Below are 11,946 nucleotides of genomic sequence, written 5' to 3'. Positions count from 1 at the left end.
AGGGGTAGAAGCAGCATCATCGTGATCATCCTCTACTGGATCCTCCGACTGGGGGTGGGCAGGCCGCTCAACCTGCTGGGACTGGACTAGCGGATGGGGGGGTAGGGGCGGGACTGGTGGCAGGTGTAGGTCGGGGATCTCAGGAATCGAGATGTTTGGAGCTATACTGACCACCACATGACGCAGAGCCGTAGCAGCTGCCAAGAGCTAGTCAAGCTGCGTCTGGAGCTGACGATCACGCTCCTGTAGCTGACGATCACGCTCCTGTAGCTGACGATCACGCTCCACGATCCTGGCCTCCATCCTGGCCTCGAACTCTTGTCTGAGCTCCTCTCGCAATTCCTCTGAGGATGAGGAACCCGGCCGCTTCGCACTCGCCTGAGAGCTCCCGGCAGTATATGAAGGGCCAGCGCCACTTGAGCGGGGCAACCTAGTCGGTGTAGGTCCAAGTCCAAGCCCGCTAACTCGACCAGGGTGCTGCGGCCGGCCACGACCCGCTAAAAGTGAGGCGGTGGGATCCAAGGCAGACCCCTGAGACTCACGCAACTCGGAATCGACCTGAGTCATCCGTGCCTACCAAAATTAATATAAAGAAGTTAATTATAATATAATGATATCTACACTGTGATATTATATTAATATTTAATTTATTACTTACCGCTATCTCCTCAACCTCATCCGACGCACGACCGTCTCGAGGTCTATACACCATCGGCCACATCTCGCCATAAGTGGCGTGTATCCCCGCTCCTGCCGTATCTTTTCCCTCTGTAAATGAAATCAAAGAAATAATTAGTTACAAATTACATACATATACATATTTAATAAATTTATTTCAAGTACTCACAATCTCATCATAAGTGATCGCAAAGCTCCTGGATCCAGCCCTATGACGTATCGTCTGATGCCTGACGCTCCCAGCATTTCTCCTAGAAAGAGCCTGAAGCAAAATGTAAAAAAATTAAATTAAATGAGTCAAGTCGGATAAAAAATAAAGAAATTATAATTAATACAATATTATCATACCATCTGGTCAGCCGTCATCCTAAAATAGATGTAACTGGACGAGTCTTGCTCCGGGACTCCACCAGGTACATCTGCCAGTATCTCCTGGAGGGGCCTCGTCCCGTCACCTTTCTTCTCCCTCCACAGGTCGGCCCTCCTGTTCTTCCATGCCATCCAAGCCTCTTGATCGTGTCAGCCCTCAACTCCTCCCCCAAAATAAATTTACTCTATGATTAAAATAATAAATTAACTAAATAACAAATTATAAACAAATAATTAAGCAATTTCAATAAAAATATTTAGTTTTTAACTAATTTAAGAATATTATAAATAAAATATAAATTAATAAAAAAAAATAATAATTAAACAATTAAGTAATTGAAATGAAAAAATATTTTTACTCAACTAAATTTAAAATTATTATAAGTAATAAATTAATGAAATCAATAACAAATTATTTTCATTTAACTACTTTTAAATAATTTAAATAAAAAATATATATTCATTTAACTACTTTTAAAAATATTATAAATAACAAACAAATTATAATCAAAAATAAAAAATTATAATCAAACAATTAAATTTGAAAACAAAATATATAATCATTTATTTAAATTAAAAAAAATTATAAATAACAATTTTATATTACCTTCATCATTTCCCAACCTTGCTGCTTCTTGTCTGAGGTGATCTTCTTCCAGTCCTGCACGTAGATGGGGAACAGCGTCCACTGCTGACCAAGGAGGCGCACGTACTTGTTGTACAACTGGCCAACTTTCTTCGTCGGTTGGCCCAACTCATTGAGCGGCACAACCACTCGTCCGCTCGTCATCATAGACAGCTCTCTGGCTGTCAGCCTCCGATATGACCTGTTCCCCTCAGTGTCTGCAAAATTTAATTAAGAAATAAATTATATATCAATAAATTAATACAATTTCTATATAAATTAAATATTGATCAAAATTTTAAAAAGTTAAATAAATACTTACCGACAAATTCCACCTCATAACCAGCCTGACGTCTCGGAGCAGGACGCTGCGCAGCCTGGGGATTCTCATTCCCCTGATCCTGCTCCTCCTCCTCCTCGTCAGCAGCATCAGCATCAGCATGGGGTTGCTCATCCCCAGTAAAATGAGCCTCCTCAGTTCGCTCAATATCATCCTGCTCCATAAAACTGAGGATATCCTCCTCGCTGAGATCGTAGTCATGAATGCTGGGGAATGGCTCACCAGCATCATGATGAACCTCACTGGGTCCAGCTCTCTTAGGATCAACTGGGTCCTTCCCGTGCCGACGACTCATCCTAATAACAACAAATAGTAATTATTTATAAATAAAATAAAAAGAAAAATTATTTATAAGCCACAACATAATAAATTAAATAAAATAAAACATAAAATAAAAATTATTTATCAATAAATTACTATTTTTACCTGAAAATAAGGATCTGCAATTGAATCAAAACTCGAATATGTTTTGTGGAGAAAATTCAGCAGAGCTTCGCTTCCAGAACGATTGAAGAAGTGAAAGTGGGGGGTTATATAGGTCGAGAATTTCTAGCGGTTTTTGCCAAAACCGCTAGAAATTTCTAGCGGTTCTGGACAAAACCGCTAGAACATCATAACGGTCACAAGTGCCTCGGGAATTGACAGATATTTCTAGCGGTTCGAGTAAAAACCGCTACTAATTTCTAGCGGTTTTTACCCGAACCGCTAGAAATTTCTAGCGGTTTATAGGGAAACCGCTAGAAATTGCTAAACTCCTCGGGAAATTAAAATATTTCTAGCGGTTCATGCATCAACCGCTAGAAATTTTCAGTATCTATCGATTTATTGGCCTGAACCACTAGAAAATAAACGCTACAAATTTGGTGCCAAGTTCCCGCCAAAACCCGGGAAATTTTCTAGCTCTAAATTTCTAGCGGTTAGGTGGTAACCGCTAGAAATGTGCGGGCAATGGTCAAACCGTCGGTAATTTGCAGCGGTTTTGTTGAACCGCTAGAAATGTTCCACTGCTGATTCAACATTTTCTTGTAGTGACGTCATTGCCACGTCACTCCTCCTCGCCACGTCATCGTCTAAATATTTTCACCTTAAATGTGTCTTCTTCCAGGTTCGAACTCGTGACCGCCTCCTTTCGTGTCCAACCTTCTTACCGCTGAGCCAGATTGAATTTGTTTATTAATATTGTAAAATAAAATATATATTATTATATTATACTTTCAGCGGCGACAAAAAAAGTCACCGCTGAAAGTTTGGTTTCAATGGCGAACTTTCAGCGGCGACAAAAAAAGTCGCCGCTGAAAGTCTTGGTTTCAATGGCGAACTTTCAGCGGCGACTAAAAAAGTTGCCGCTGAAAGTCCACTTTCGGCGGCGACAAAAAAAGTCACCGCGGAAGGTCCACTTTCGGCGGCGACACTTTTGTCACCGCTGAAAGTCTTGGTTTCAATGGCGAACTTTAAGCGGCAACTAAAAAAGTCGTCGTTGAAGGTCCACTTTCGGCGGCGACAAAAAAAGTCACCGCTGAAGGTCCACTTTCAGCGGTGACACTTTTGTCGCCGCTGAAAGTCTTGGTTTTAGCGGTGACTTTTTGGTGTCGCCGCCGAAAGTGGACCTTTAGCGACGACTTTTTTTGTCGCCGCCTAAAGTCTGTTTTTTTGTAGTGAAATGAAGCCTCCGTAGCTGAGCTTTATCTTCGCTAAATTTGGCCTTCGCAGGAAGAAAACCAAATGAAAGCTTGCAGTTTATCTATATATATTGGCATAACGTGTGAAGTTTATAGAGATTTGAATAATTACCTCCAGTATTTAATATAAGAGCTAGTTGAGATTATATTTGATTTTAAATATAAGATCTTAACCTACTTTATTTTTTAAATTTTAAATTTTTTCCTCTCAAAGTATCCGTATTGATTGCACATATCAAGGGAGTTATTACGAAGAAATAGTTCTAATGTACATGACTAAATATGGTAGTTTAGGAAAATCTCAACACACATTTGTTACAAATTAATTATCTACATATACTAAGGATAGGAATTAATATTTATATGTCATGAACGTCTGGCTTCTCTTGCCCAGTGTATCAGCTTGAATACACTAGTGCTTGAATGCACTACTACTATCGGTAGTTTGTTAGAGAAACCTTGATATAAATTTACATTATATTCATGATCTTGACCACTTTCTGATTTTTGATTCATGGACTAAAGTCCATTGACGAGACGTTAAATATCAAAGTGGTAGGGGAAAAAAACAAAAGCCGTATTAATTAATTAATTAATTAATTCAACCAATGGAATTTTTTTAATTATCTTCTCTACCTTTTCACTTAATTAATTTTTTTATACATATTTTTTACTAAAATTTTAACAAATATACATATAAAACTTACAACTCCCAATTTACTGAATCATATGTTCTGTCAAAAATTTACATGTCTTCATATGCAAGTTTTCAAATGCACATAAACATTTTAGTAACTAAGAATAACAAAATTTGCAAGTATAATGGATTTCTTAATAGATTTATCAAAATTTTTCTCATCGATGTAGCTTTTTTCTCGATATCTTTTATTAATTTAGTGCTTCTCTTATGAATCAACAAAAAGCCTCTCGTTTGATATATATTAAATTGTTCATAGTTTTTTTTTTCTAGACAGATGAATTGGTTTGACATTCAATATTTCTTTTTCATCAATTCAGTATTTTTATTCAATATATGTGTAAATTTACAAAAATAAATTACAAGTGATAAGTAAATTTTTCGCATTTGTAACGATTAAAAATAATAAAATTTACCAAGTCTGTATGAATAAATGATATTTTGATCATTTAGCATCGAAACATCATTTCACATTCGTCCTAATACTGCAATGAAACCTCATAATCTTTTCGAGCTGAATTGAATTGAAATAAAATCACATAAATTGTCCTGTAACGAAATTTTCCATGAAAATTCATGCAGCTTCTGGCAAGATGACTGTCGTACATAATGCCAGAAAGGTCTACAAGACATTTTCTCTTCCTCTTGTAATCTTGGCACGCGTATTGTTGCTTGACTAGGACGCAGGTACTTATGCAATATGCAGTATGAAACGGTTGACGAAAAGCGATCTGATATTTAATAAAGGAAAAAAGAAAAGAAGGAATCATTATATTTTATTATGGGTTAATATAATTTTTGACTCTTTAAATTTATCATCATTTTGATTATGATCTCTTGAGTTTTAAACTCTCAATCTATTCTCTTAATTTTTTTTCATTTAAAATATTAGTCCCTTTAATACAAACCTGCATTATTTTGCCTCTAAAATTATCAAAATCTATCATTTAAAATTTAAGGAACTAAAATTAAAATAAAGACAAATTTAAAGAACTAAAAATTATATTAATTTTTTATTATTTATGGGTCAAAGTAATTAATAAAAGAACAAATTGGTACGTACGTCGGACGTACCGTAACTCAGGGTCTTGAACATTGGGGTCGGTCTTCAACCAGTTCCGTCGCATTCAACCTTCGCTAATGCAGAAAATTTACCAGCAGATGTCTCATTACTCGTTAGTCTCCGTTAGTTGTCTTTGGTTTGAGGAGAGGGTACGAGAGGAAAATTAGGAAAAATGACAGTGAGGTCTTCTTAAACGCAAAATATTATAAAAAAGTTTCAGAAATTTTGGTAATGAATCTGAAGCCTAAAAGAACTTGAGCAATTTAGTGAAGTGTGGAAAGATGTCTCTACCCCTAGTGAGATGCACCCAGAGTTATTAAAGTTGCCTTATTTTTAAATCTGAAAATTGACACTATACGCAGAAAGCAAGAGGAAAAAAGTACAAACTTCATTTTATTTCTTTTCCGTTCCTATCTAAAAATCTCATCCACTCCATTCACGTCAACTATTGGCAAAAATCGCTTGTATTTTTGTTTAGTGTGTATTTGGTCATTTAAGTTGGGATTTTATTATGGATAGGTAGTTAGGATGGTGATAGGTGTTTTGTTTTTGAGCATATTGTAGGTGGATTAAAGGTGGGTTTGCTCAATTTGAACATGGTTCAATGGGAATTGATGAGAAAGATTAAAGTTGGTGTGACTAGAAATCCTAGTGCAAAATAGAAAAATAAGTTGTCAATATGAGAGGTGATAATTATCAATATAACTCATTGACTTATATATTAATAATAAATGTGTTGTACAAATTTATATTAACTGGCTTTGTTAAATTTTTAACGCAAAGGTCATGACCTCTACGCCCTTCACTAATTGGTAAAGGTTACAAAAGGAGGAGGGAGAGGTAATGAAGAAAGGTGAGCAGCCACAAGAAGCAAAAGAAGGAAAATGACAAAAAGAAAAGCCACTCTAAAACTAGACATATGATGACAAAAGAATTTTTTGGTAAATAGAAGTGGCATGATTTTTTTGGTAAATGTCACAATACACACAAACAATTAGTTTGATATTAGATACATGCAATTGTATTTTTTTAGTAGGTTGTAAAATTAGTGTAATTATATGTGTATGAAGTTATAAATAAAAGCTGAGAATATATTATATTTTAATGCATAATCAGTTGTCATTATCTACATCCTTCATTATTAATACACCATTCATCACTCGTCACTTGTTGCACTATCAATTATCAATTTAGTGCTAATATAAATTTGAAAAAAAATGTGATTTCAAGTTATATAATATTGTACGACATCCTATAATATAGTCAATTCCTCTAAACTAATACACTTTGGTCATAATGTGATATAACATTGTTATTAAAAATCAATCATCACTTATATAAAATTATAAAATCACTTGTCATGAATAACACATTCATTTGGTAATGGTTTAATGTGACTTGTTAATGATTGCAATATCATTTCTTAATTTATCTACTGATACAATTTTTTTTTTTAAAAAATGATTTCAAGTTATATAATATCTATACTGATACATGAGTTTTTTTTTGTTGGTTTAAGTTACTTTGTTTGCTGTGGTTTATAATAAAGACAACTTGATCCTTACATATTGAATTTTTTTTATAATAATTTTCATGATGTCCATGTCCCCTTAAGGTTATTGTTTATTTTTTAAAAAAAACAAAAAGCAAACCAATTCTCAAAATCACATATATGAGTAGAAAAATTGCTAAGTTATAGTGTCACTGTCAACAAATCAAGATGCAGACATTAATAATTGATACATTAATAATTGATGCAAGGAATATTGATTCAAATTTGCAATTTTATTATATTTCACTTAAAATAGAATTATTATATCATTTTATATCACTTTATGATCAAAATGTATTACTAAAATTTATCTTAATTAAATGACTTTTTTTTCAAAATTTAAGCAGATTCACAATGATGTCTTTGATAAGTCATAATATCATCATTAACAAGTAAAGGTGTCATTAATGACAAGTAATTTCATAATTTAATATTAGTGATGATTCACTTTTAATAACGATTCTATATCATATTGTAAAAAATAAGGAATTAATTTTGAAGAATTGATGATATTATATGGCATTGTATGGCATTATGTAATGTAAAATCACATTTTTTTCAAGTTTATATCAACACATTAATTAACAACTAATAATGCATCGAATGACAAGTGACAAATAGTATATTGACAATGAAAGGTATGAATAATGACAATAGATTATATATCAGAATATAATATACAGTTAACTTTCATTTACAACTTTATATACATGTAATTATAATAATTTCATAACCTATTAAAAAAATATAATTGCATGTATCTAATATCAAACTAACTGTTTGTGTGTAATGTGACATTCATAAAAAAAATTATGTCACTTCTATTTACACAAAAAAAAAATTCTTTTGTAATCATTTTTGTAGGTTCAAAGTGGCCTTTTTTTTTGTCACTTTTCTTCTTTTGCTTCTTGTGGCTATTCACCCTTCTTGATCGCCTCTTTTTTCTCCTTTTATAAGCTCCACCAATGAGTCAAAGGCATAAAAGGTCATAGCCTTTGTGTCAAAAATTTAACAAAACTAGTTAATGTACACCTGCACAATACAGTAATCATTGATAACTCAAAGAGTTATATTGACAATTATCGCAACCCGTATTGACAATATATTTTCTTATTTTGTGGTAAAGGTTTCTGCAAGCCTACCTTCAAGCCACCCACAATATACCTAAAAACAGAATATCTATCATCAACCTACCTATCTATAATATAACCCCAACTTAAATGACCAAACATATATCAAATAAAAAACACAAGCGATTTTTGCCAATGATTGATATGAATAGAGTCGATGAGATTTTCAAATGGGAATAGAGAAGAAACATAATGAAATTTGGATTTTTTTTTTCCTTTTGCTTTCTGCGTATAGAGTGTAACACCCAACTTTTTTTATTCAAAAAAAGTAGAAAAAATTTATTTTGAGGAAAATTATGGAATATGAATTTTGAGGGCTTAAAAATTTTATGGAAAAGTATATTTTCTCAAAAATAGCTTAAATAATTTAAATAAATTTTCTTTCTACCTTTACTAAATCAGAAAATTCGATGTCTCACATAGAACATTGATTTTCAGATTAAAAAACAAGGCCACTTTTAGTAACTTTGGGTGCATCTCACTAGGGAAAGAAACAACTTTTCACAATTCATTAAATTGCACTTAAGCCTTTTTGGGACTTCAAATTCATTACCAAATTTTTTGGAACTTTTTTACAGTATTTTGTGTTCAATGGGATTTCAGTGTCATTTTTCTCAGGAAAGTATCTCCTCCCCTTGTTTGTTTAGAAACTTTGGAACGAATGGGAGCCAGGATTTCTCCTCTCCTCTGCTCCTCTCACCTTATTTTAGTTCCTATCAAATTGAGAGTTTTTAGAGAGAAGCCAAATGTATTGACTAATTTACTAAATGGACTTTATGATATTCTATAAATGTCATCGGAGAAAAAAATAAATAAATACTCAAATGCTTCACTTCATATGCTTTTATGGTAAAAAGTGTTAAAGATGATAAATTAGTTGATTTTTTAATTTGATTATTAACAAAGCACTTGGTAAAGATGAACGAAATTTGTTAATTTGACTTTTTTAAATATATTATTATATCAATTAGAGATTAAAAATTTTATTATACCAGTTTTTTATGCATATATTAACATGTTAAAATAAGAGTGAATTTTTAAAAATTACACACTTTGAATTAAGCGGTAGATTAATTTATATGGCATAGAAGTGTAAAATAAAATATTTAAGGGTTTGATGGTAAGTTCACCACCTCTAAGAAACGGAGAAACCAAACAAAGCATCGTTAAATATCTTTCTCCACCCCCTTCCACAATCCAAAAACAACCTTAATTTCATCCAGGAAAAAAAAAATTATTTTTGTTAAATAGCGTGTTGCAGTGTAAAGCTTGAGATGATTAGACGCGCACATGCCGCTTCTTGCTTGACTGGGACATTTTATGCAGTAAGACAGTCATAGAAAAGAAAACTGTGTTTTGCCATCAGAAAATGTCACACAGCGAAACGAGCTAACAAATCTCTGGAACAGAGCTGAAGAGTTTAAACTTTAAACCTTCCCAGAATGCTACAATACTCTGACAAATTTCAATGGTTAGAGCTTATTTAGCATTGCTTCAATTTCTCTGTGTTCTTATAACTCAATTACATGTAGCCACCAGCCAGCCAGAACTACAAAAATATTATTGCTACAACAGCAGCAGAACAGCAAATAGCACCTACCAGACCAACCGCAATACCCTTTTATCAAATCTCACTTCCAACAAACAAATAGATTATGGCTTTTACAATCTATCTTATGGTAATTACCCAAACACAGTCTATGCAGTTGGGTTATGCAGGGGAGATGTTATGCCAGACTTTTGCCGTAGCTGCCTCAAAATTTCATCATTCCTGCTGCCACAGCTTTGTCCAGATCAGAAGCAAGCTTTTGGGATGTACTGCTTTAAATTTCCAAGAAAGACTTGCAAAGAATTGGATAGTATTGTTGCTCGCTTTTCGTGGAATGGAGGGAAGGAAGGAAAGAAGATTCACTGGAAAAGCTGGGGCAGTTTAACAAAATCAAAGTCTGAAGGAGGGATGGGGTTTAGAGACTTTGAAATAATGAATGATGCTCTTCCAGCTAAGACTGCCTAGAGAATTATTAATAACCCAAATGATCTGTGGGTAAGAGTTTTGAAGGGGATTTATTTCCCTGATTCGAATTTTCTTGATGCAAAAAAGGGTGGAAAGGCTTCTTGGATCTGGTATAGTATTCTAATTGGAAGGGATATGTTGAAAAAGGAGGTGTTTTGGTGGGTGGGGAATGGAGAAGAAATTAATGTGTGGAATGATAATTGGATACCAGTTCTTAATGGTTGTCTTGCTGACTCTATGACAGTGCCTGATTACCGCAAAAATTGGAAGTAGCTAAGATGATTCAAAATGGTTGTTGGAACTTAGATGGAATGAGGGGTTTGGTGGCAGAGGAGGTCCTGGAGAAAATTGTGAAGGTGCCTCTAAATTACATCAGCAGAAGCGATGAACCAGTGTGGAAGGCAGCTAGAAATGGAAAATATGAAGTAAAAAGAGGGTATTATATGATAAAATGCAAGAGAGACGCCTCTCCGAATAGAGCAGGTGCTTCTACTGTCTTAACAGTAGAATTTTGGAAGAAGATCTAGAAAATTAAAGCCTTGCCAAAAATTGTTCATTTTGTGTGGAGATGTTTGGTAAGAGCAGTACCGGTTAAGGAAGAGCTTGTGAAGAGGAAGTGTGGTAGACCTGCAGTATGTCCTATTTGTGAGGAAGAGGTAGAATCAATAGAGCATGCTCTATTTACTTGTCCTTGGGCGAAAAGCGTTTGGTTTGGAAGTGAACTGTCCTTAAGATTTGAAGGAGACAAGATGAGAAGCTTTGGGGAATGGTGCTTGAAGGCTCTGGTAGAAGAGAAGTTTCTTGATGATTTCCAAATAGCCTATGTTGCTTGGTTAATGTGGCTGATCTGGAAGGAAAGAAATAAGGCAATTTTTGAAGCAAAGAAAGTCGAGCCTAGTAAAGTAATCCTTGAGGCTGGTAGAGCTGTGAGGGAACTGTGGGATGCTAAAGAGTGGAGCAAGAGAGTGGAGGTCCATGATGGGAAACAGATTGCTCAAGTTAAGTGGGAAGCACCTATGAACGGCTCTCTGAAGATCTGTAGGAATAATGAAGGAGAATTGCAATGGGGTTTTGCTGATAATATTAAGGCGAGTTCTGCCTTTGCTACTGAAGTGATGGCGTTACAAAGAGCTCTAGTGTGGTGTGTGAGTTTGATCTGTGCAATGTGGTTTTTGAGACAGATTGCTCAGAGTTGTATTGGTGCTGCAGGAAAAGACTATCAGATAATGCAGATTGGAGATCAAAATGGGAATTGCAGACTATTCTCGCTAGTTTGGAGGATCACAGGGACTTTGATATTGCTCTAGTGCCAAGGAAGAGCAATGAGGCAGCCAATTGGGTTGCTGTGAACTGTAGGAAGGGGGTGTGCCCTGTTGGGTGGATCTTTGATCCAACACCTTCTTTAAGGAAGATTTTGGATATGGATGCAGGCGTGAAAAGGAAGTCTGCAAGGCCTGTTTTTCCTTCAGCTGTCCAGAGGCCGCATAGATGTGGTGTTGGTTAGCTTTGTTGCTGGTTTTCGCTTTGCTGTTTTCTCTGTTGTTTTGTTTTTATTTGTTTCGTTTTTGTCTGTCTCCTTGGTGTTCTTTTTTGGGAAAATTACGTACAAGTCCCACAGAAGACAATTTATTCATCTAAAGTCCCACGAAATGTTAAAATCACTGACAGATCCATCCCAAGGGACCTCAAAGTAATATTTTTGATTTGTAAAATGACATTACTACCCCTCATATTCCAGATTCATATTTGCTCTGTCATTGCGATTTACAACCTCAGCAGCGACTATTAACAACTGAATG

The 11,946-nt window shown here is 34.7% G+C and overlaps 1 protein-coding gene across 1 annotated transcript; it reads left to right on the top strand.

The window, feature by feature from the left end:
* The first annotated feature begins 9,601 nt into the window (after positions 1–9,601).
* LOC114724956 (cysteine-rich repeat secretory protein 58-like) lies at positions 9,602–10,147 on the top strand. The gene has a single exon (XM_028911424.1). The coding sequence runs from the start codon at positions 9,602–9,604 to the stop codon at positions 10,145–10,147; it is 546 nt and encodes a 181-aa protein (XP_028767257.1).
* The last annotated feature ends 1,799 nt before the right edge of the window (positions 10,148–11,946 follow it).

Source organism: Neltuma alba, unplaced genomic scaffold (genome assembly GCF_004799145.2).
Source record: "Neltuma alba isolate B1F8T4 unplaced genomic scaffold, ASM479914v2 tig00012206_pilon, whole genome shotgun sequence".
Classification (NCBI taxonomy): Eukaryota; Viridiplantae; Streptophyta; class Magnoliopsida; order Fabales; family Fabaceae; genus Neltuma; species Neltuma alba.
Note: the sequence above shows the minus strand (reverse complement) of the source record. Positions and strands in the feature narration are given on the sequence as shown.

Coding starts and splice junctions, on each gene's coding strand:
- LOC114724956 (XM_028911424.1), top strand. CDS start 9,602: ATGGTTAGAGCTTATTTAGCATTGCTTCAATTTCTCTGTGTTCTTATA.